This window comes from Centropristis striata, chromosome 5 (assembly GCF_030273125.1).
Source record: "Centropristis striata isolate RG_2023a ecotype Rhode Island chromosome 5, C.striata_1.0, whole genome shotgun sequence".
NCBI lineage: Eukaryota > Metazoa > Chordata > Actinopteri > Perciformes > Serranidae > Centropristis > Centropristis striata.
The window spans coordinates 12,861,702-12,886,928 of NC_081521.1; the positions used below are offsets into that span (position 1 = coordinate 12,861,702).

Genomic DNA, 25,227 nt, shown 5'->3' on the forward strand with positions numbered 1-25,227 from the left:
TATTTATACAATAATATTATAATTTATTAATTATTTTTATTTATTCTATTTTTTTTTGTTTATTTGGTTAAACAACATTTTCTAACCCTATGCTCAACTTGATATTAAATATATTATTTTAAATAGACACACACCTGTCTCAGGTATAAACACTCTCTGTCTTTGCAGCTGACGATTCGTGTGCAGAACGTCCCGGCGCTGTCGGGGGGCGTGTCCTGCGTGTTCGAGGACCTGAGTGAGACGGCCGGCGAGGTGCTAGCTAAAGGTCAGGTGATGTGTCTGTCCCCATCCCTCAGAGACCTGCCGACACACACACACTCCTACGGTGAGACACACACACACACACACTCTGTCGTGGTGGCGTGATGGGGACCAGAGCGATGGTGGATAACGTTTGTTTTGATTCCAGGGGAGAAACGAGTGGTGGAGCTCAGCCTGCGCTCCACAGAGACCGGACATCAGTTCATCACCACCAGCTTCGTCTACTACAACTGCTCCGTGCTCAGCTCGTGAGTCCCACTCCTCCTCCTAATGTCTCCTCTCCTCCTTTCCTCCCCTGTCCTCTTGCTTCCTCTCATCTCCTGTTTCCTCTCTGTTTCTTCTCCTTTCTTTGCTTCTGCTCCTCTAGTTTCCTCTGCCTTTTCGTTGTATCCTCTTCTTGTTTCCTCTCCACTTGTTTCCTCTCCTTTCTCATTTTTTCCACTCTTCTTATTTCCTCTCATTTTATCCTGCTTCCTCTCATCTCCTTTTTTCCTCTCCTATCTTGTTTCTTCTCTTCCCCTAACTTTTCATCTCCTTGTTTCCTCTTCTCTCCTTGTTTCCTTTCCTCTTTCTTTGTTTCCTCTCTTCTCTCCTCGTATCCTCTTCTTGTGCCCTCTCCAGTTGTTTATCTTCTCTCCTGGTTTCCTCTCCTCTCTCCTTTTTCCACTCTTCTTATTTCCTCTCCTTTTATCCTGCTTCCTCTCATCTCCCTTTTTCCTCTCCTATCTTGTTTCTTCTATTCTCTTCACTTTTCATCTCCTTGTTTCCTCTTCTCTCCTTGTTTCCTTTCCTCTCTCCTTGTTTCCTTTCTGTTTCTTCTCCTTTCTTTGCTTCCGCTCCTCTAGTTTCCTCTGCCTTTTCGTTGTATCCTCTTCTTGTTTCCTCTCCACTTGTTTCCTCCATACCTCTACTTGTTTCCTCTCCTTTTGTTTCCTCTCCTCTCTCCTTTTTTCCACTCTTCTTATTCCCTCTCCTTTATTTTGCTTTTTCTCACCTGTTTGTTTCCTCTCTTCTCTCCTTGTTCCTCTCTCTGCTTCTTCTCCTTTATTTGCTTCCGCTCCTCTAGTGTCCTCTTTTTTCTCCTCATATCCTCTTCTTGTTTCGTCTCTACTTCTTTCCTCCATTCTCTTCTTGTTTCCTCTTCTCTTCTCGTCTCCTTTCCTCTCTCCTTGTTTCCTATCTTCTCTCCTTGTTTCCTCTCTCTGTTTCTTCTCCTTTCTTTGCTTCCACTCCTCTAGTTTCCTCTGTTTTCTCCTCATATCCTTCTCATGTTTCCTCTCCACTTGTTTCCTCCATTTTTCTTTGTTTCCTCTCCTTGTTTCCTCTCCTCTATCCTTGTTTTCACTCTTCTTATTTCCTCTCCTTTTGATCTTACTTCCTCTCATCTGATTGTTTCCTCTCTTCTCTCCTTGTTTCCTCTCTGTTTCTTCTCCTTTCTTTGCTTCCTCTCCTCCAGTGTCCTCTGTTTTCTCCTCATATCCTCTTCTTATTTCCTCTCCACTTCTTTCCTCCATGTCTTCCCCATTGTCTGCTCTTGTTTCCTCTCCTTATTTCCTCCCCTACTTTCTTTTCCTGTCTTGTTTCCTCTCCTCTTTTTTGCTTGCTCTCATCTCTCCTAGTTTCCTCCCTCCTTGTTTCTTTCCCCTCCTCCTTTCCTCTTCTCTCCTGGGTAGCAGATTTAAAGGGGGGAAACATAATCCGCCGTGCGGTGGGCTCGCTGGTTGCCATGGTAACATCAGCTCTGAGCCTTGGACACAGAAACACTTCCTCTCTTTGCTGGGAGAGTTTAAAGTCTTTAACACTCACACACAGGAGCTCTCTGTCGCTCTCTCCATAAACACCTGATCAGGTTTCTGTCAGTCGTGTTCTCACATCAGATACGATCAGCAGAAATCCACACAGACAGACAGACAGACAGACAGACACACAGACACACAGACAGACAGACAGACAGACACACAGACACACAGACAGACAGACAGAAATCTGATCAGAAAAATCCTCTGAGATGAGTAAAAAGGGTCAAAACCTTTGCTGTACCTCTAATAAAACCTGTGTTCTCTGTGTCTCTCAGGTGTACTTCGTGTGTCAGCAGCGTGTTTCCGTGTCACTGGTGTAAATATCGTCATGTCTGCACCAACAACCTGCAGGACTGCTCCTTCCAGGAGGGACGAGTCAGCAACATGGAGGTACGCAAGCACACACACACACACACACACACACACACACACACACACCCCAAGCAAAAAAGGTGAAAAAAGAATACAGCATTTACCCATTTTTTTTATTTTTATTTTAATTTAATTAAAAACTGGCTTTTGCACCCTTGTTCACTTCTAAAGCAAAACTAAAATAATAATAATAATAATAATAATAAATATAATGAAACAAATTTAAAGGATCTGCTAAATATATTTCTAATGTAATATTTTTTAATGATATTATTCATTTATTTACATTTTTTTTATTCATTTTGTTTATTTACCTAATAAATTAAAACCACCAAACCAAAAAATAAAATAAAATAATGAAACAAATTTGCAGGATATATTTCTAATGTAATATTTGTACAATAATATTATCATTTATTAATCATTTTTATTTATTTAGTTTTTTTGTATTTGGTAAAACAACATTTTCTAACCCTAACCTCAACTTTATATTATTGAATATATGACATATATAGGTATTATTTACACTTAACATTTTCCTGATTTATTATTTATTATTATTTATAATAGATAAGGCAGTGAATGACAGTAAATGTTTATCTGTTTGGTTCAATTTATCATTGAATATGGTGTATACAATGCAGTCATTTACACAGTATTTCTGTTTTTAAACTATCTCTGAGATCAAATATTATATCATCTAAATATCAAGATTAATACAAAAGAAAACTTTTAAATATACAATTTGAATACACTGTTTTAAAATATAATTCCCCGTGTTTTTAATACAGTTCAACTGAGTTACTTGAGTTATTTATAGTTTTAAAGCTGCAGTGAATCAATATTTTTCTTTCCTTCACTGAACTCAGAAACACGGAGGTCAGAGCGTCTCTCTCTCTCTCTCTCTCTCTCTCTCTCTCTGTCATTACATGGTTCAGTAAACAACAGTAAAGCTTCAGGTCAACAGTGAAGGGCACACACACACACAAACACTTAAACACACACCTCCTTGCTGATGCATTCAAGGACAGATGTGATTTAAAAAGGCAGAGACGCTTCACTGAGGGACGTTGGCAGAAAATAAACCAAAAAGAATGAAACGTGGACCATGTGAAAACTCTTCTCTGCTCTCAGCTGCATCACCACATGATGATCTTATATAAATATGGAAAGCTGATGATCTGCTACAGTGAAGACTGAGGGAAGGAAATCAATCTGAAAACTGATTGATGAGTTTGAAAAAAAACTTGTATGGCCCTTTAAGAACTTTATTCTTTCATTATCCTTATCCCAGCTGAGACTGGGCAAGAGGCGGGGTACCACCTCGACAGGTCTCCAGACGGACAATCACCCTCTCATACACTCATACGGGCAATTTAGAGTCACGTAGCCCCTTTAAGAACTTTATATTTTCTTTATTTTCCTGCAGCAATCACATTGAAGTTATTATCAATAGAAATAATATTGTTTCCACATCATAATTTACATTGTTAAACAGCATAAACTGAGAGAATAGAGGTCTTAAATAGAACCGGGTCTCTTTAAAAACTACAATTTTAGTGTTACTTATTTACTTTACTTTGAAGAATATAAACTTGTTTTTCTACAAAACTCGTTTCAAATGTCTTAATACAAGCAGCCACACAAACACTTTGTTTCATTCTCTGAACCTGCTGGCAAGTTTTAAAGGCTTTTTTTGTTTTTGAAAATGAAAATTGCCCAAATAATAATTTATAAAAAGCCAGAAACTGTAAAAAATAGAAATTCTGTTAATCCTTGAACAAATCATAGTGTGATGAATGCTTCCATCTGGAAAAATTCTCTTCTCTAAGATTAGGGCAAAAAGTTCCTGGTTAGGTGTTATAAATAAATGATATAAATGTAGGAAGTGAAATAGTTACAGGGATGACAGGACTACTGGAAGTGACATAGTTATATAAAAACATGATGCACAGAAGTTAAGTGATGTTTGAGTCACCTCCTCTCTCTCCCACCCTAACTCATAAACTGTATAAATAATGCACGTAGTAACCGTGACGTCATCCATTGGTTTGTGGCCCGATAGAAGCATCGAGTTCAGCGTTACACTCGTCGCTATCTTGTTTCCGATACGGGGAGCAGACCATATCTGGACTGTGGAGGAGGAGAGGGATCTGATCACTGACTACAGCCTCTCTACACCTCAACTGAGAGACTGAGAGAAGCTGCTGCTAATTCATGTTAGCATTAACTGGAGCATTAACTGGGATGTTAGTTTTGTCTAACAAAAAAACAAAAACAAAATATACGTTACTTACCTCAGAAAACTGAACAGCGACTCCCTGGAGTGTCTGTTAGTCCAACCAAACGCTGAACAAGACATTTTTACTGAACAAAACGTTCAAATAACCATAAATAGTCATTAAGTGAAAATACAGTGAAAGGGTCAAAGTTATGAGACCAAACCGCTAAACGTCCTTTTATCTATATAACGTTACCGTAACGTTGCCATGGATTACATTGCTCTGCTACTCTCCTGATGACAGCTTGCCTTGTTAGTGACCTGTCAATCAAAGGAAGCCACGCCCCCCACACAGATTCTTTATCTTCTATTTTCTTCTAAATGGGGCCATTATTTGAACTATTAGTATCAAATTGTCTTGAAGAAGATTTTTTACTAGCGATTTAGACCATAATGTTGTCCTAAAAAAAAATTCTGAGTTAATAAATCAAGTCAAAAGTTTACTCATTTTGCATTGAAATGAATGGACAGAAATGTTTTTGCAGCCAAACTTAGCGCCCCCTGCTGGAATTTTTGGTAGAATACAGCTTAAGGCACTTCCTGGTTGGCCTCCCTGCTCAGACCAGGAGGTTGCCGCCTGCCCTAACTGCATCCTCTGTGCTTTACACTCGCCATCATTCGTAATTACTCCAAATGTAAACAAGGGGGGTGGATTGGCGTATCATATGCATGCAAAATTGGATTTTGGTGTATGCACTGCACATAATTTGAAGGTCTAAAGTCATGTTATTTGTATGCATATTCAAGAGAATGGACCGGTTTGTAGAGGATCAAGGGAATCCAGAAACAGTGTAAGATTCAAATAAATTCAGTTGGAGCGCCTGAATTATTAAATTGCTCTCACATGTTGCATAATCCTAAAAGAATTAAAACCTCCAGCTGACTGACTAATAAACTGGAGCTGAATAAAAGTATCCTGTTTGGTTTGTGGGGAACATTAAAAGGTAACACTGCAGCGTCCACAGTGCGAGTACTTCCTGTCTGCAGTGTAACATGTAAACCTGTCAGAGTAACAGATTACCTCAGTCTAACGAGCGTCTCAGTAGCCTCATTATCTCATTAGCAGAGACAGCGTGCAGGGACAGCGTTATTTGGGCGTCTCGTTGATGTGATTGGTGCTCGGTGTCATCGCAGGGTGACAGTAACAACCTCTGATTGGCTAATTGGTTAATAGAAGATGAATAGCCACTTAATTGACACGAAAGCGTCCAATCACAGCAATTAATGTTAATTACCAGGCAATTAGGCTGTCTAAAGAGAGAGGGGGCATAGACGAGAGAGTTGTGAATCTGAGAGGAGGGAAAAGAGATCCAGGATGGAGAGACGAAGAGAAAGAAGGGTGGGCTTTCAGATTAAAAGTCTCTTTTTTTATCTTCTGAAAACAGAAGTGAAACATAGAGAGGGAGGAAGAGTTAAAGAGGAGCTGCTCTGATTATCTGTTCATCTATAGCTGAAAATAAAAAGAATCTGTCAGCAGAAAGAGGAGAGGAAACAGAGCAGAAGCAGAAGCTGTAAACACGAAGATAACCTAAACTTCTTTTTAAATCTTTAAGGACTAAAACCATAAAGTACAAGAATAGTCACTGCACCTGCAAATGAAAAAAAAATCTTAATTTATTTGTCACCAGTCAAATATAATAAAAATAATCGTATATTAGGCAAACTAAATTAATTAATAAAGACCTGTCTGTTTGAGGCCTTATGATGCCAAAAGACAACAACAAACTAATTCCAGTGAAAAAATGTATGATCGGAGAACAAACAGGTGTGGATTTTAAGTTTGTGGTGTTGAAAATGTGGCGCTACAGCAGTTTCCACGAAGACAAGTCCTTCCTGCCTGCAGGTTAACATGTGAACCTGTCAGAGTAACAGATTACCTCTCAGTCCTGTGACCTGTGACCTGTGACCTGTGACTCCTAAAACTCACCATGCCACCAAGCTTAAAACTGTGATATTTCTATATGTGTCATTTAAAATGTGTCCATGATTGATTCTGCTGAGACGAACGGTCATGTGACAAATATTCACTGAAAATCTGTTTACACAGAGCAGAGAGGAGAGGACAGGAGAGGCTGTTTACACAGAGCAGAGAGGAGAGGACAGGAGAGGCTGTTTACACAGAGCAGAGAGGAGAGGACAGGAGGGGCTGTTGACACAGAGCTGAGAGGAGAGTACAGGATAGGCTGTTTACACACAGCAGAGAGGAGAGGACAGAAGAGGCTGTTGACACACAGCTGAGACGAGAGGACAGGAGAGTGTATATATAAATTCTATAAACTCAACATATTTTTTTTCTTTTTTATGACTTATGTCATCATGTGTGATGACATAAGTGTCATCACACATAAGTCATCATGTGCACCAAAGACATGTTTGAGTTGTTCACACTTAAACACACCATAACTGGGCTGATTCCATAGAGCTGCAGGACTTATAGATTTTATATATTGCAGTGGAAAAACAAGGCCACAGTGAGTAAAATGTTCAGAGGGTTAAGATGAATTAACTTTAGTGTTTGTGATACATGAGAAAAAGAAAAGAAGTCAGTGTGACGCAGCTCATCTCAAAAGAGATGTTTAACACTTTCTTCTTCTTCACTTCCACATTTAAAAAAAAACAAAACAATCACTTTGTTTCCTTCAGGTGTGACAGTGTGTCACAGGTGAGCGCAGTGTTTGGACAATTTTTGTTAACGTTTGCTGAGAGACTCAGAGCCACAGTTTATCCCAAACACACACACACACACACACACACACACAAGCTCGCTGTCACACCGTCTCCACAGTTGCTGTTGCCGTCCGCTGCGCTCTGGTCCACTTCCTGTGGAGCTAATGGTCTTCCTGTCAGTCACAAGGCAATTAATTACCGTGGTGACGCTCGTTAATAAAGGTTTCACCCCACTGAGAGACGCAGTCAGACTGTGTGTGTGTGTGTGTGTGTGTGTGTGCGTGTTTCCTGCAGCCTCAGGAAGCTTGAATCTGTCACCAGCTGTCCATTACTGAACACACACACGTTTGTTGGCTGTTTGTGTGTGTGTGTGTGTGTGTGTGTGTGTGTGTGTGTGCGTGCGTGCGTGTAACAGAGTACACTCACAAACATTGTTATATATATTTTCAGTTTTTATACATAATGACATCAACTGCCAATATGAACTGTATTTTATCATTTATTAATTTAGATTTTCTCCAAACATTTAATAATTTAAACCAGACTGCAGCCCCGCCCCCTCCAACACTTGAAACCACGGGATTGGTTGCTGCTGTCACACAGAATATGATTGACAGGCGTTAACAGCAGAAAAAGAAAGGGTTATTAATAATTACTGATGCTGCCACTTTTAAAGCTCCTCTGATCAATAATTAATACTAATAATGGATGAAATGTCTCTATGATGTTAAAGTGTGTCGTGTGCCGTCAGGTAGAAACCAAAACCTCCTACAGCTTACACCCTCTTTACACTGTTTTTCCTGTATTTATTTTATATTTCTACTTACTCCAGATATCCTCAAGTTTAAAATATATTTTTTTTTACAGTTTTCTTTTATTTACCAATATTTATTACATAAATCTATTACCTCCAGACCTCTTTTTATTAATTTAAAGCATTTTTTCCAAAATGCAAAAAGACAAAGCTGTATGCCTTTCATTAGAGCACAAACATGAATGTTAGACATTGTGTCTAATTTTTTAAGACCCTAATTACTTGTCAATTTAGTGTGCATCACGTCAAAACATTTATCATAAATTCTTTAAAGAAATTTGTTTTATTGATATTTCAGGCAGATGTCACATGACCATTATGATGCTTAGACCACATTTTATGATTAAAGGTTACTGTAAAATTGTAAAACACCTTAACCAGCACACATTCTTTCCTTCTATGTTATGATCTAAAAAATAAGAAAAATAATAAAGATTATTTTATACAGTCTATGATTAGGATACATCTATTGTCCTGCTTTTAGGTGAAATACCGCAACTGACTTCAACCAAATGTATGGATCACCAGAGAGATAAGAGTCTGCTGGAGCTTCAGAAAGTTAACATTTAAGTAAAGAACGAAAAGGATAGCTTTTCTGTTTGCAGTAACCATGGTTTTTACTCTTGTCCCTTTAAAGCTCACCAAGCCAAAAGTGTACATCAGTTTGATTCCAAGAATATATAAGAAACAAGGACAAATTTTCCTACACGTTGATGTTAAAATGATAAATGTAGAGAGAAAATTGTGAAAGATAAAGCAAGTTAAACATAATACTTTATTGTGAGTTTGCAGCAACTCCTCATTCTGCTGTATGAGTGTTGGCAAGTTGCAAGATAAAAACAAACAAACAGAAGGATAAGAATAAGCGACAGAATAAGATACAGTAGGAGAAATATTTTTAAATAACTAAAAAAAAACATTGAACTGTGGTAAGAATATTGTTGTAAAGTCTCCAATGTGTACTATCAGCGTGTATTAACCTGTCCCTCTCTCTCTGCAGGGTTGTCCCCAGATCCTCCCCACCTCCGACATCCTGGTCCCGGCTGGGATGGTTCGTCCAATCACGTTGCGGGCTCGTAACCTCCCCCAGCCTCAGTCGGGTCAGAAGAACTACGAGTGCGTGTTCAACATCCAGGGAAAAGTCCAGCGTATCCCAGCGGTCCGCTTCAACTCCTCCTGCATCCAGTGTCAGAACACCTCGGTGAGAAGCTACACTACCCAGCATACACTGCTCTGCAGAGTACACAGGGCAATGAGCTATATGCAGAAACTGTGGTACTTTAAATGTTTCAGTCTTGTCCTGAAGAATCTGATATCTTTGTAGTAGCAGTCATATTAGTACAACAATCAGGAGTAGTTGAAATATTTATTTGGGGCAGCTGTGGCTCAGTTGGTAGAGTGGTCGCCCAGTAACCGGAAGGTTGGTGGTTCGGTCCCTGACCATGGCAGCCTACATGTCAAAGTATCCTTGGGCAAGATACTGAACCCCAATTGGCTCCTGATGCTGCGTTCATCGGTGTATGAATGAATTCCCAATGGTGGCAGGTGGCACCAGTGTGCTCTGGTAGCCTCTAACACCAGTATGAATGTTTGTGTGAATGAGTGAATGAGCGTAGTGTGTAGTGTAAAGCGGTTTGGATAAAAGAGATGTATAAGTGCACTCCATTTACCATTTATAGTGGCAGTAGAAGTAGTTTTAAACGTGAGAGTCTTAGTTGTAGTGGAATTTTCTGTAGTAGTAGAAGTATCAGCAACAGTAGTATCAGGTTAGGTAGAAACAGTAGAATTACTGTCAATGATACTAACAATGGAGGAAATACTAGCAGTATCAGCATAACATTTAGTACTGGGAGTAGTGAAGTAGTTTATGTTGTAGTAGTAGACTCAGTGTAGAACTCAGTAAACAAGAACATCTTGGAAAAAGCAGAAAAGATAGCATAAAACCAAAGCAGCTGGAGGAAGGTCGTGAATGACCTATGCTTCCCAAAGAGCAAGAAGGGTTTAAGACGAGTAGTCTAAGTAGCAGTTAAATTACCTGAAGTAGTAGTATAAGCATTAGCAACAGTAGTACTAGGGGAGGTAGAAGCAGATGCATTACTACTTATTATTCTAATAGTGGAGGAAATGCTAGCAGTATTAGTATTACATTTAGCATTATAGATTCAGCCAGTTGGTCTGTCAATTGTTCGGTTGGCAGTCAACAGTCAGTGGGTCAGAGGATCATTTGATCGTCAGTTAGTGGATCGATCCTTCAGCCATCAGTTAGTCGGTCAACAAGGTTGGTTGGTCGCTCAATCGTTTCGACGGTGGGCAGTCAGTCGGTCAGTTGGGTGATTGTTTGGTCCGCAGTCAGTCAGTCGATCATTTGGTTGGTCAAGCCAAGTCAAGTCAATTTTATTTATATAGCCCAAAATCACAAATCACAGATTTGCCTCAAAGGGCTTTACAGACTTTACATGGTACGACATCCTCTGTCCTTAGACCCTCACAGCGGCCAGGGAAAAACTCCTCAAAAAACCCTTTTAACAGGGAAAAAAAAAGAATAAACCTCAGGGAGAGACAGAGGAGGTATCCATCTCCCAGGACGGACAAACGTCAATAGATGTCGTTGTACAGATCAACAGAGTAGAATAGAGTAGATAGAGGTTGAAGGGGGGAGGGAGGGAGGGTAGAGAGACGTTTGAGAGAGAAACAGAGAGAGGAGCAGCAGTTCTGGGAGGGGCACAGCAGCAGGTGATGAAGCGCCACCATTGGCCAGTAGTGATGGTGAGTGGTCCACAAAAAACTAGCAGTATTAATATAACATTTAGCAGTATACTAGTGAAGTAGTTTCAGTTGTAGTAGTAGTCTCAGTGTAAAGTCAGAACTCAGTAAACACGAAGCCCCCCACCCCACCACCCCGAGAGCAAAAGGGTTTAAGGCGAGTAAGTCAAGTAGTCTAAGTAGCAGTTAAATCTGCTGAAGTATGAATGTGTGTGTGAATGAGCTTAGTGTGTAGTGTAAAGCGCTTTGGATAAAAGCGCTATATAAGTGCACCCCATTTACCTTTTACCATTTGTTGCCAGTCAGTCTGTTGGTCAACCATTCAGCCCACAGTCAGTCTGCCAATAAGGTGATCATAGAGGAGGAAGACAGTTGGGTGCTCAATTATTCAACGGTGGTCAGTCAGTCGGTCAGTCGGGTGATTGTTTGGCTGGCAGTCAGTCGATCATTTGGTTGGTCCCCAAAACACTAGCAGTACTAGTATGACATTTAGCAGTATAGTAGTGAAAGTAGTTGAAATAGTTTTAGTAGTATGAGCAGTCTCAGAAGTAGTTTAATTTGCTTAAGTAGCAAATCAACAACAGTAGAACTACTAGGCAAAGTAGAAATAGTAGCTTTACTGCTATTGATGATGAAAGTGGAGGAAGTATTAGCAGTATGAGTATTAGATGTAGTGGTACTAGTATTCTCAGTAGTAGTTGAATTTGCTGCTGAAGTTTAGCTGTAGAGACTGTAGTAGTAGTAGTAGTGGAAATCTGGCTGTATCAGTATTAGTGATGGATGCAGTAGGCTAGTTTCAGCAGACATGACAGAAGTGGTTGTCATGGTGACAGTATTTGTATGTTGTGACATCACTGACCATCACGGGTCAGTGATGATGGGCAGGTCGAGTTCAGAGCTCTGATTGGCTGAGAGACCTCTGAATCGAGCACACACACACACACACACACACACACACACACACACACACACACACACACACTTCCAGCTGAGAGGAGGGTGAAGGTGACTGCGAGACATGCAGCATCAGCAACACACACACACACACACACAGTCTAACAGCTTTGTATTGAAACACAAATGACATCACCAATCTGACTACACCCCAACATTTGCCATCTCCCCACCATGAACTCAGTGTATGTGTGTGTGTGTGATGGCCTCGTGACCTCCAGGGGTCAGAGGTCAGGCTTCAGGTGGACAGCCTGTATTGATGCGTCTGACTGGGATTCATTAAACACACACACACACAAACACACACACTTTAGATTGATTATTGTCCTTTACTGAGACGACACATACACACACACACACACACACACACATACACACACACACACACACACACACACACACACACACTCTCGCCGTTCTGCATTCTTGAAAACCCACACATGCACCAACTGTTGTCCGTCTGCTCGTGCTCATTTCCTGTCCTTCATCTGTCTTCCTGTCGTTGAGCCCGCCCCGCAGACGCCTCACACACACACACACACACACACACACACACACACACACATTATGCACCGACATACCGCTACTAAATGCAGACAGCAACACACACACATACATACAGATGGTCAGTGTGTGCGTGTGTCTGTATTTAATTAAGTTACTATTCCCAGAGGAAATTGGCCATTTAGTACAACAGAACACACACACGAACACACACACAGTTCAGGCTACAAAATAAAAGCACCATGTTTGTTTCCTGCAGACAAAAGCAGTTTAATGTGGGTTTAATTGAATGTAGAGATAATTTAATGAAGAAATATTTTACCGTCTGAATAAAGAAACACTGTGCTGTTACTGTACTTAAAGAAACAGTTCAACATTTTAAGAAACATCTCTTTCCTTCTGAGAGTGACAAGAGTTCAGAGTCAAGACCCGGCTAGCTTAGCTTAGTTTAAAGACTAGAAGCTAGCCTCGCTCTGTCAAAAGCTCAAACATACATCGACCAACACTGCAGAGACTCATTCTGAACCCCTGGATAAGTGGTGTAATTTTGTTGATTTGTTGAAAAAAGGACAAATGTCTTTCAAACCCACTCGCCAGTTTTGGGGCTCAAGTGTTATATTTCGTTTATTTAACCTGAACACAAACAGAATTGTAAATGTCTGTGATTGTAGAAGGAGTCATTTGCTGGATTTGTATTCCTTGAATGTGGTCGGTCGGCAGTTGGTCGTTCGTTCGGTCATTCTGGTGATTTTTCAGTCAACAGTCAGTCAGTTGGTCGGTCAGTTGTTGGCGGCCAGCAGTCAGTGGCTCAGCGGATCATTTGATCGTCAGTCAGTGGGTCGATCAGTCAGTCAGTCAGTCAGCGGCGGCAGGCAGCTGGTCAGACAGGTGATCAGTCGGTCAGTAAGGTAATCATCTTGGAGGGTGTCAGTTGGTTGATCGTTCACCAGTGGGCACCCAGTCTGTCAGCCTGTTATTGGTTTGGTCAGTCTGTCGGCAGTCCGTCAGTCGGTCGATCATTTGGTTGGTCAGTGGAGGGCAGTCGCTCAGTCACTAGGGTAATTGTTTGGTCTGCAGTCAGTCCGTTGGTCGACTGTTTGGTTGGTGGTCAGCAGTCAGTCAGTGAGTTGATTATTCGGTCTGCAGTCAGTTTGTCGGTTGGTAGTGAGTCTGTCATTTGGGTTATTGTTTGGTTGGCAGTCAGTCTGTTGGTCGACCATTTGGCCCACAGTCAGTCAGTCAGTCAATCAGGTGATCATATGGAAGGGAGTCGGTTGGTCGATCGTTCGGCGGTGGGAAGTCGGTCTGTCAGTGGGGTATTGGTTTGGTCAGTCAGTTGGTCGGCAGTCAGTCGGTCGATCATTTGGTTGGTCATCAATTATTTGGTCTACAGTCAGTCCGTTGGTCGATTGTTTGGTTGGCGGTCAGTTGGTCGGTAATGTGATCATTTGGGAGGAAGTCACTTGGTTGGTTAGTAGTGAGACTGTCAATTGAGTGATTGTTTGGTCGGCAGTCAGTCAGTCGATCGTAAAGTAAGGCTGGCAGTCAGTGGGTTGGGGGATCATTTCCTCTGCCAGTCAGTGGGTCGATCGTCCAATCGGCAGTCTATCAGTCGGTAAGGTGGTCTTTGCTCAGAAGTCAGATTGTCGATCAATCGTTTGGCCATTTGGTTGGTGGTCAGTTGGTCAGTTGGTCGGTTGATAATTCGTTCAGTCAGTTAGTTTGGTCAGTAGTCTGTCAGTTGCTTTAGATTTTGATTTAGTTGTATCTCAGCTGGATAGATGATCACGTGCTGAAGTCCACATGTGCAAGCTTGATGTGACAGAGGACAATAAATGTGCTCATGTTTTCTCTCTACTCCCTTTTGAATTCACCTCCTCATCCATCCCCCGTTCTTTGTCTCCAGTTTTCTCCTTCACTCTTTTCTGTCTTTTTCGCTACTCTCCTCTTCCTCTTATTTCCTTCTCCTCTTCCTCTTCTTTCCCCTCATGTTATTCCCTCCTCTTTCCTTCATCTGTCCTTCGTCCACTCTGTAAAGACACAACAATTTGAGCATTAAATAATTAAATAAATGAATAAAGAAGACATTGATATTAATAGGATGAATAATATTTCATCAGCCAGTGTTGCTGTCGTCTTTCTGTTCAGGGCCGCCACACTTTGAATTGAGTCTAATTATCCTCGGTTCTATTTCAGATCAGTTCAGACTGTCCTTGAGTCTCTTTGGGTTTATTTATTTATTTTAATGCTTCAGGCACGTAAGGTTGGTGTTGTTTTCCCTGGTTTATTTTTGTAAAGACCTCCATGACTGAAGCTCTGCATGAGATAAATCGTGTCATTCTGTCGAGACGGCTAGTTAACAGATAGTCTCTAAAGAAATGCAGTTTAATTTGCAACTTTCACGCTTCACTGTTTAAAACAGTTACGTTCTTCATGAAACATGATGTGAATGTGGTGGTTTCAGCCTAATATGGAGGCAGTGTCTCCCAATTATTCTTCTCTTGTAAATTATTCCAAACCAACAGTGCAAAGTAAGAAAAAGGCCAAACTCAGAGCCAAGCTGGAGATTTTACAGATATGGATAGGAATTTCATGAAAAATTGTGCAAACACTAAAATGAAATCTTCCATCCAAATAACACTAATAAATGAATGTTTATATGATCCCTCATTTTAAATATAAAAATGTTAAACATGACTTAGTCTAAGTAGTTGTTTCTCTTTGATGTTCCTGTGTGAGATTGTGCAAGAATCACAAGATCACGAAAGAAAAGTTGCCACAGTGACATTCCTCTGTTACATTCTTCCGGGAATTTCCTCTTTGACGTTCGTCTGTGACGTTCTTCTTGCATGTTACTCCGTGACATTCCTTCTTGACGTTCCTTTGTGACGTTACTCTGTATAGTTTTCCATGACATTCCTCCATGACATTCCTCCGTGATGTACCTTCAGGAGGTTCCTGTTTTTTAACATTCACTGGCAAATTGTCCTATATGTTTAGCCCGGACGAGTTGAAATAAAAACAAAGAAGAACACATTAAAGACAACACAACGTTTCAACGATAGCTGCACTTTTCCAGACACCAGGAGCCCTGCTGGGGTCAGAGATGAGAAACAAAACCGGAAAATCTTTCTGCTGCACTGAAGACAGCCGTGTGGTAAATTTGCTTTCCCTAAGAGATAAAGTGTATCGGCGCCAATAGGGACTTCATGGTGCATTCAGGTGCTTCTCATAAAGTCTGAGAAACTCAAACTGTTGATGCACTTACACATGTTGCATCTTTTTAAAGCTTCTGTTCACTTCAATACCAATAAGAGTTTTCTGTGAGCAGTATCTTGTGGACATAAGAGGAACTGCAGCTGAAGAAAGAGAAGAAAAGAGAGACACAATAGCAGCTCTTTAGCAGCCACACACACACACACACACTCCTGCTGCTGTTGCCAGGCACCTCTGACCCCATAGCGACAGGCCTAGAGACCAGGCAGGGGTTACCATGGGGACGACAGTGTCCACCAGCTCTGTGACATTAACACGCAGCAGGAGACGGAGACGGTGAGAAGAACCAGACTGGAACAGGAAACACTGACAAGAATAAAGAGAACTAAAGAAAAATATTTACCCGTGAATTACAACGAATAACAAGCAAAGAGACACATAAAACAAATGTCAGCGTCACATCACAGCAGGTCTCATATTCATAAAGACGGTTCACTCAGCTGAGAGGAGAAATAAAAGAAGAATTGGAGTATACTGGAAGAATTAAAGCAGAGGGTTCTTGATATCTTTAACTCTATATATTATATGATATCATGAAATATATCTTTTCTATCACCATACAGTAATTGTTCTGTAAATTCACTTAAGAAATGGTTTGAAATAGCACATGGTACTTCTTATTTTGAACTTCCACAGGCTACAAACAGAACAAGAACAGAACAATTAAAATCTGCGTGAGAATCACAAGATTAGGTAAAAATAGCAACAGTGGGTAAATCTCTGGGATGTTCCTGCATGCCGTTCTTTCATGACAGATTAATTGAAGACATATTAGACTTATATACATTTTTTAAAAAGATAAATAAATTAAAATGTAAGGACCTAAAAAATAGATAATATGGACATAAAAACCTTCAAAAAATGAATTTAAAAAAAGTTTTAAAAATAAATATGTATATAAAACTGTCATCTGAAGAGTAACTAAATCTGTCCAAAAGTACAGTATTTACCTCTGAGATGTAATTGGAGTAAAAGAATAAACTACCAAAAAGTGTAAAGTACAAGTACTTTGTATTTTTACTTGAATACTCGATGATTGTGATGAGTAACAGCTTCAGTTTCAGGTTCTGTCACTGATAAGAGCTGCGACATCAGCTCTCACTGTCATCTTTGGTGTGTGTGTGTGTCTGTCTGTCTGTGTGTGTGTGTGTGTGTGTGTGTGTGTGTGTGTGTGTGTGTGTGTGTGTGTGTGTGTGTGTGTGTGTGTGTGTCTGTGTGGGTGTGAGACTTATGATGCTGCTCCGTTGGGCTCAGCTGGCTGCTTTTAATGGAAAATCAGGGCATTAGACACACACACACATCGCTCTCTCTCGATTGGTCGTGGTATCCACATATTTCAGCTGTGTGGTCATTGCTTGAACACACACACGAACACACACACACACACACACACACACACTCACACATACTGTAGTACACACACACACACACTGTAGCACACACAAAGTGTTATGAATAATGTGGTCGTTCCTGCAGCTCTGCAGAAAAGATCATTTTAATATCAAAGCTTTATTAATTGCAGCTCTGTGTGTGTGTGTGTGTGTGTGTGTGTGTGTGTGTGTGTGTGCGCGTATGTCTGTGTGTGTGTGCGGTGAAAAGCAGTAAAACCAGTTGGATGTCAAAGTATATTTTTGCTGAGGAAGGGATATTGAGCTGAAACTGCTGTGACTTAATGAAATCTGTTAATTTCATGTGTGTCAGTATGCACGTGTTTGTATGTGAGTGTGCACATGTTCCGTGTGCCGGTGTGAAATGTGTGTGAGCGTGCACATGTGTGTTTTTATGTGTGTGTGCAGCAGACTCAGTCCTACTGTAGATTTTTACAGGAGATTTTTTTTGCTGAAGTAAGGTGATACAGCTGCCACCTCATAATTAATCTACTACTCTGTGTGTGTGTGTGTGTGTGTGTGTGTGTGTGTGTGTGTGTGTGTGTGTGTGTGTTGTGTTTCCAAGAGTGTGCATGTGTTTTAAGTGTGTGTGTGTGCTGTAAGTTAATGAAATGAACAGACTGGAGTCATTAAGACACATTGATTTTCAATCTTTCACAAAACTCTACTTCTCTCTACTTTCACTGAATGTGTGTGTTTGTATATGAGTGTATACGTGTGTGTGTGTGTGTGTGTGTGTGCGTGCGTGTGACTGGTGTCAGATTATCCGGTGCTCTCGAGTCGAGCTGACATATTCAGGACACAGCCTCTCTCTCGTTCGGAGATGAGTTGTATTGTTCATTTCACAAAGACACCTAGACACACACACACACACACACACACACACATTGTTCCATTAACACCCCACTGTTTATCTAAGATGAGGCTCACAGGGACCTGCAGGTAGATCAGGTTCCCATCAGCTTTAAATCCATTATGTTGTTTCTCTGGCTGCTTTCTGTTGGTTACCATGGAGACCTGCAGCCACCATGACAACACTGCTCGTGTGTGTGTGTGTGTGTGTGTGTGTGTGTGTGTGTGTGTGTGTGTTTTCCATGTCGTTTTCTTTAAAGCAGTAGCAGTATCCGTCCTTTACATACACTTCTGTTTCCAGCTGTGCAGTCATTATCTGTGATCTGATTCTATAGTAATGTAGTAATGTTGGCTGTTCTCTCGTTTATTTCATTCATTTTTTAGTTTAGTTCGGTGTGCCGATGTTCACCATAGGGGCAAGGCACCAGTTTTTTGTGTGTTTTTGTAAAAATCACAAAAAACTGTGACAATATTTTGCATTGAAAATGATGGGGAACCAACATCAAAAGAGGTCAGATACACCTCACTTTGGGATGCTGCCAATTCGATATACTTCAATACGTAGGAAAAAGATTTAAAGTTTAAAAGGGTCACGAGACCTTGGACTTATTGAACAGAATGTTCAGAGCTAGAGTGGATGACATCACAGCTAGAGTGGAGAGAAGCTGGGAAATTTTCCGACATTTTTCTAAAAAACCTGTGCTAGTTCCCACAACTTTCACTCTTCAGAAATATTTTTAAGGGAAGATCGTATCAAATCTGTGCTGGTCACAGACATCCTACTCTGGAATCAATCGGACGTCCATATTTGCCTCAGTGAGCCTGAAGGTGACAGCAACTCCAACCAACTGTCCCATAGAGGGACCAGATATTTATATATAGAAAACAGAAAACAGTTTTCTAACCTGCAATATATTGCTCACAATTTTTTTTTACTACAGACATGAAACCTACGTCAATTTGTTCGGCAGAAACTTTTTCTTTCTGATGATAATAATATTTTGTTGTTAAGACTCACGGTCTGTGAAAGAAAAAACAGTAGAGTAGAGTAGTTTGAGAGTTGCGATATCCATTAAATTACCTTTCTCAGCTGTAAGATTTTGTGTGCCCCTCCCCTCTTCACTCTTTAATGCTGCCTTTAACACCATAGCAACTAGCAAGGGCACGATGAGCCAGGCCTTCAAAATAAAAGCCCACAACAGCAGCTGTGTGTTAACAGGAATATTGGGATGGACCTAGTTGTTCTAGAAACAAGTACTTTATGGCACTTATTGTGAGTTAAGTAGAATAAAAGCCCGAGAAGTAACTCTGTGTTAAGGGGAAACCCAGGACAAGGCTGTCTTTCAAAGTAAAAGACCCACAACATAACAATATCTTAATAGGAAGTTAAGGATCTGTCTGTATTTTAAAACTCTAGCACACTGTCAAAATGTCTGCTGAATTTTTTATTTTGAAATGTAGTTTTGCACTGGCCTTAGACAAGTCCAGGCACCAAGGAGTACACTTTCAGACACAAAGAACATCTCCAGAAACAAGAGAAAAGTTCTCTTAGAGGAAATACATCAGTTAACTAAAAGGAATCATAGCGACCAGTGGTGGATCCTGCAAAAACTGCCAAAGCCCCAATTTCAAGTGCAAAACATAAAAAGACAACAAAAACAAACATAATCTAACGTGAAATGGAATCCATTGCTCCTTGGTTGTTTTAGTTTAGTTTGTCTGTTATGAATGTTATTGTTACCACTGCAGTGTATTGTGGGCTATTAATACAGATGAAGTGTCTGGCATTGGCAGACTGTAATATTTCACTGCAATTCACATGTTATTGGTTTCACACTACACTTTCAGATGCACTTAACAATCTCACATACAGCGTAGTAAAGAAGATGTCAGTGTGCTATATCTCCTCATATACTGTCTCTCTCCTCTTCTTCTCCTCCTTTAATTAAAATCTCTTCCTGCTGCTGGATCATAATTAACACTGAATTGAATTTTCTGTTCCCAATTAAAAAGTGTCAAACTGCTAAAGTGATGTTCTGTGTGTGTCTCTGTAGTACTGGTACGAAGGGGATGAGGCCGGCGACCTCCCAGTGGATTTCTCCATCGTCTGGGACGGAGATTTCTTCATCGACAAGCCGGCATCCATGAAAGGTAAAAAGAAATTAAATAAAAATATTTATTATCAGACAACCTATTGATATTGTCATTTATTAATAGATTTGTCGATTAATTACTTAATTTACTTATTTCATTGGTATAATATTTTTTTTGATCAAAGCATGTAGACTAGTATATGTTATAAATATTGACTTTAATTTGAAATTCAAAAATATTACATCAGAAATATATTTAGCAGATCCTTTACATTTGTTTCATTGTTATTATTATTAGTAGTAGTATTAGTCATATTTTTATTATTTTAGTTTTGCTGTAGAAGTGAATGATGGTGCAGTTTTAACATCAACTAAAATTATTATGTCATTATTATTATTATTATGTGTAAATGCTGAATGCTTTTTTCACCTTTTTGCATGGTGTGTGTGTGTGTGTGTGTGTCAGCTCTGCTGTATAAGTGCGAGGCTCAGCGTTCCAGCTGTGGTCAGTGTCTTAAAGCTCCGTCAGCGTTTGAGTGCGGCTGGTGCACAGAAAGCAGGAAGTGTCTCCTGCGGCAGCACTGCCCGTCCGCCGAGCAGAACTGGATGCACCACGGACGCCACAATCTGCGCTGCAGCCACCCCCGCATCACCAGGGTAGGGAATCGAACCTGCGACCTGCAGACTATAACCCTCTGTGGTCATACAAATCACTCAAACAACATGAAGCAACAAAACACAAACAAACAATACTGAATACTGACTGTTTCTCACCTTTCAGACAGGTGAGTGTTCTTCTAAGTGGCACCAGACTGAGAATATGAATCATAAAAAAGAGAAAATAAAAACAGTTTAACCTTGAGAGACCAGCCCAAACAAAATTGAATAAATGTAAAAAATAAAAAAAAGAGTTAAAATGTACAAAATGTTTGTAAAAATTCATCTATATAATATATGTATATATACATGTATATGTATATATGTATATGTATATATATGTATATATATATTATATATATACACATATATTATATTATATATATATATATATATATATAATGTATGTATATATATGTATGTATATATATACATATATATATATGTAATATAAAATGTGATATATGAATACAGTGCTGATTGATATGAATATATCTATCTGATATATCTAAAGTCTGTTTCTCTCTGAGGAGGAGGTAAATAAAACCTTCAGTCATTAGATTATTAACAGTGGATGGATCTCATCATTAATAACTGATCAGTGACTGATCTCTGGCTCCGCCCCCACAGATTGACCCTCTGACGGGGCCTCGGGAGGGGGGGACGCGGGTCACCATCGAGGGGGAGAACCTGGGTCTGCAGGTGAAGGAGATCGCTCACGTCCAGGTGGCCGGGGTCCGCTGCAACCCGGTGCCCTCGCAGTACATCAGCGCAGAGAGGTCAGTGAACGCACCACACGTCAGAGGCGTGACCTCACTCTGTGTGTGTGTGTGTGTGTGTGTGTGTGCTGACTCTATGTGTGTGTGTGTGTGTGTGTGTGCAGGATCGTGTGCGACATGGCAGAGGCGCTCCTCCCTCACTCTCCTGGCGGTCCTGTGGAGCTGTGTATCGGCGTCTGCAGCGCTGAGTATCGAACACTTTCCACACAGACGTATTCCTTCGTGGTGAGTTCATCAAACTGAAGATTTATACTGTTTATAAAAGGGGTGCACCGATTGCAATTTTCTGGCCGATCACCAATCACCGATTTTTAAAAAGCCTGACCTGCCGATTCCGATTTTGGCCGATACCGATTTTTACTCTGAACTTACTGAACCTTCAATGTTTGAATCTTATTTTATTGAAAACAATAACACAGCAGCATTTTTCTTTAACAAATAAAGGAAATCACAATGCCTGAGGTAGTTAATAAAATACTGAACTTAAAATAAATAGAAACAATTTACAGGACAAACTAACAAAATAACGTTATTTCACCAATAAAAAAATTAAAAATAAATAAACTAAACGGCTATATATATATATATATATATATATATATATATATATATATATATATGTATGGAAATATAAAGGAAAATAACAAGATAAATGTTATTCAATAAAGGCTAAGAATATTTAGCAATGAGTCATAACAGAGTTTTTATTTTTTAAACTATATGCTGCCGTGCCCCTGCAGAGAGGTCCTTTTCAAGTTAACTAGTGTAAAAATATCTTCAGTTCATCATGAAACTGTTGCAGCGAGTGACTGACTCATTTAAAAATAAGCTGTGACACAAAGAAGAAAAACAGAGAAATGCATAAGTTAACAAACATTATTTTTATTTTATTTTATTTGAATATGGAAACGAGAAGAACTAAATAATCTCCTTTTCCTCTTCCTCCTCCTCCTCCTGCAGAGTCCCACTTTCAGTCGTGTGCGTCCGGAAAAGGGTCCTGTCTCTGGAGGAACCAGGCTGACGGTGACGGGGCGCCACCTGGACGCCGGCAGCAGCGTGACGGTTTACATCGATAAGGAGGAGTGTCTGTTTGTCAAGTCAGTTTCAATCCACCCACTCATCCATCATCAACTGAGTACCGGCACAATGTAGTTTCATGAAGCTCACATAGCTTCACCTCGGGTCACTACAGCATCATCATCATGCTGAACAGTTGTTTTAAATCACTGAAATATTGACTTTCTTTTAGCTAGCGCTGTATATACAGGATATAGCAGCTATTCTCAACCTTGGGGTCCCGACCCCAATTGGGGTCGCGAGATGATTTCTGGGGGTCGTCAAATAATTTTGGTCATTCTGTGTCTTTTTTGGTCATTTTGTGTCTTTCTTTTTTGGTAATTTTATGTATTTTTTTTGGTAATTTTATGTCTTTTCTGGTCAATTTGTGTCTTTTTTGATCATTTTGTGTCTTTTCTGGTCATTTTGTGTCTTTTTTTAGACATTTTGTGACTTTTTTTGGTCTGGTTTCTTTTTTGTGCTTCATTATTTGCCATGTGTTGTATCAACTAAGTTTGTATGATCTGAACTGTGAGATTCTGTTCAGTGAGTGGGGGTCGCGGACAACATTCATGTTAAATTGGGGGTCGCGACTCAAAAAGGTTGAGAACTACTGGTATATAGTATATTATAAAATGGATCGCTCGAATCAAGCAATCTGATTCGTTGTCAGCCGTGGTATGCCTTTTCGTTTGCATCTCCATAACATATGTCATAATTGTGACTTTAATAGTGCTGTTTAACAAGTAATTCAATTTCAGATTTGTTTTTTAAGTAACAAAATGATAATAAATCCATAATATATGAATATAAATAACACTGCCTCATTGGACAGCTTCTCAACAAGCTACTGTAGCTGTAGAACACTGAACAACAGACTTATGTACTTGAGAAAACATACATAAAAAACAAAACTTTTATCTGTTTCCAGTCACACCTACATTTTGGAGAAGTCACTTCTTGTCAAAGTCACATGACCACCACACCAGGGTGTCGCTTAGGAACTTAATGAGTTAATGTCAAGCATAAAGCTGAATATGGGAGATTCTAGAGCATTTAAAAATGTTTGTTACACCTGTGTCACCGTGGGTTGTTATGGGTTAAGTATATTTTTCCATTTCTTTTTTGTATCTGTCGTCAGTTTGATAATTGAGAAAAAGAACATGATCTCATGTGGTGGGAGTTTTAAAATGAGCCATGGTAAAGTTCGTTAGTTTCTTCACATTTTGCTGGGTACATATTGTTAATGCTAAGCTAATGCTAGCACGTTAGCTATTTCTGGCTACCAGTGTTAAGTATTGTTAATGTAGCTAGCTTGCTAGCGAACCTCAATGCTAGCCTTACGCTAACACATTAGCTATCATTTGTTGAACAGTATTCTACTTCCACTTAAAGTTAGTTTCTTCACTTCATTTCACTGTGTACATATTGTTCATAGTATTTACTGTTCGTTTTCAACAGAAAATGTATGATAATCACCTCGGCCTAACTGGCTAACCTCGCTAAAGACGCTTATCAAGGGATTAGAGGTGTCAAAATTATCAAAAATGGTATATTTACACAATAACACTGGTGGTCACTTTGGCCCATATCATTTCCTGTTATAGACTGACCCCGGCAGTTTGGGGACCCCTGATGTATACTATACTATACAATATGTAATATGACATGATTTTAAACAACTGTTGATGGTGATGGTGCTGTAGTGGTGACCAGAAGTGGAGTTATGTGAGGTTCATAAAACGGAAGTGTTATTAATAATATGTTGTTAATAAATACATATAAATCATCTCCTCCTCCCTCCTCCCTCTCTTCCAGACGGACCAATCGGGAAATAATCTGCATAACTCCCGCCTCCCTGTTGGGCGCTGGTCCCGCCCCCATCCGTCTGATGATTGACAGGGCCGAGGTGACGAGCTCGGACACGAAGTACGTTTACACCGAGGACCCGACCATCGCCAGCATCGAGCCCAACTGGACCATCCTGAAGTAAGTAACACACCCGTCAAACACATGATCAGCCAGAGTATTGATCTGTGACCTCACTCTGTGTGTGTGTGTGTGTGTGTGTGTGTGTGTGTGTGTGTGTGTGTGTGTGTGTGCGTGTGCGTGTGTGTGTGTGCGCGTGTGCATGCGCGCAGTGGCAGCACGGTGATCACGGTGACAGGAACAAACCTGCTGACCATCCAGGAGCCAAAAGTCAGAGCCAAGTACGGCGGCGTGGAAACCAGTAACGTAAGTTCAGCCGTTGTTTTCTCAACATGAGGTCACAGGACCCTTCAAGGGGTCACAGGCTCAGTCTGAGGGGTCACGGGATAAACAGGAGAGAGAATACCGAAAAACATATTTTATTTATTTTTTAGGAGGTTTTTCTGAAATACTTTTACAGTTACGTTTTCAATAACGTTTTTAATGTCACTTAAATTATTCAAACAAAAGCTCATCAAATTCATCAAAAGGAGAGCCATAAAAAAGTGTAAAAGAATAAGAAAATAAATTGATTGCTAAATTGAATAAATATAAAGAGTAATAAGTTAAAAAAAAGGGATAAATATAAATGACAGTGTATTAAAAAAATATATATACACATATAAAGAGAGTAGCTTGTATGCAAAAAATTATTTATTTAAGAAAAATAATATATATATATATATATATATATATATATATAATGAATATATGCAGAAATAAATGAACAAATTAGTGCAAAA

General features: G+C 39.9%; 1 protein-coding gene across 1 annotated transcript in view; it reads left to right on the forward strand.

The window, feature by feature from the left end:
- Positions 1–25,227, forward strand: part of plxna3 (plexin A3) — a 167,608-nt gene that overhangs the window by 117,943 nt on the left and 24,438 nt on the right. The window contains exons 10-20 of the mRNA XM_059332274.1: positions 169–325; positions 410–509; positions 2,336–2,450; positions 9,195–9,395; positions 19,986–20,082; positions 20,491–20,681; positions 21,312–21,460; positions 21,565–21,685; positions 22,421–22,557; positions 24,335–24,505; positions 24,658–24,751. Of these exons, the coding sequence (XP_059188257.1) occupies positions 169–325; positions 410–509; positions 2,336–2,450; positions 9,195–9,395; positions 19,986–20,082; positions 20,491–20,681; positions 21,312–21,460; positions 21,565–21,685; positions 22,421–22,557; positions 24,335–24,505; positions 24,658–24,751 (1,533 nt within the window). The remainder of the gene's footprint in view (positions 1–168; positions 326–409; positions 510–2,335; positions 2,451–9,194; positions 9,396–19,985; positions 20,083–20,490; positions 20,682–21,311; positions 21,461–21,564; positions 21,686–22,420; positions 22,558–24,334; positions 24,506–24,657; positions 24,752–25,227) is intronic.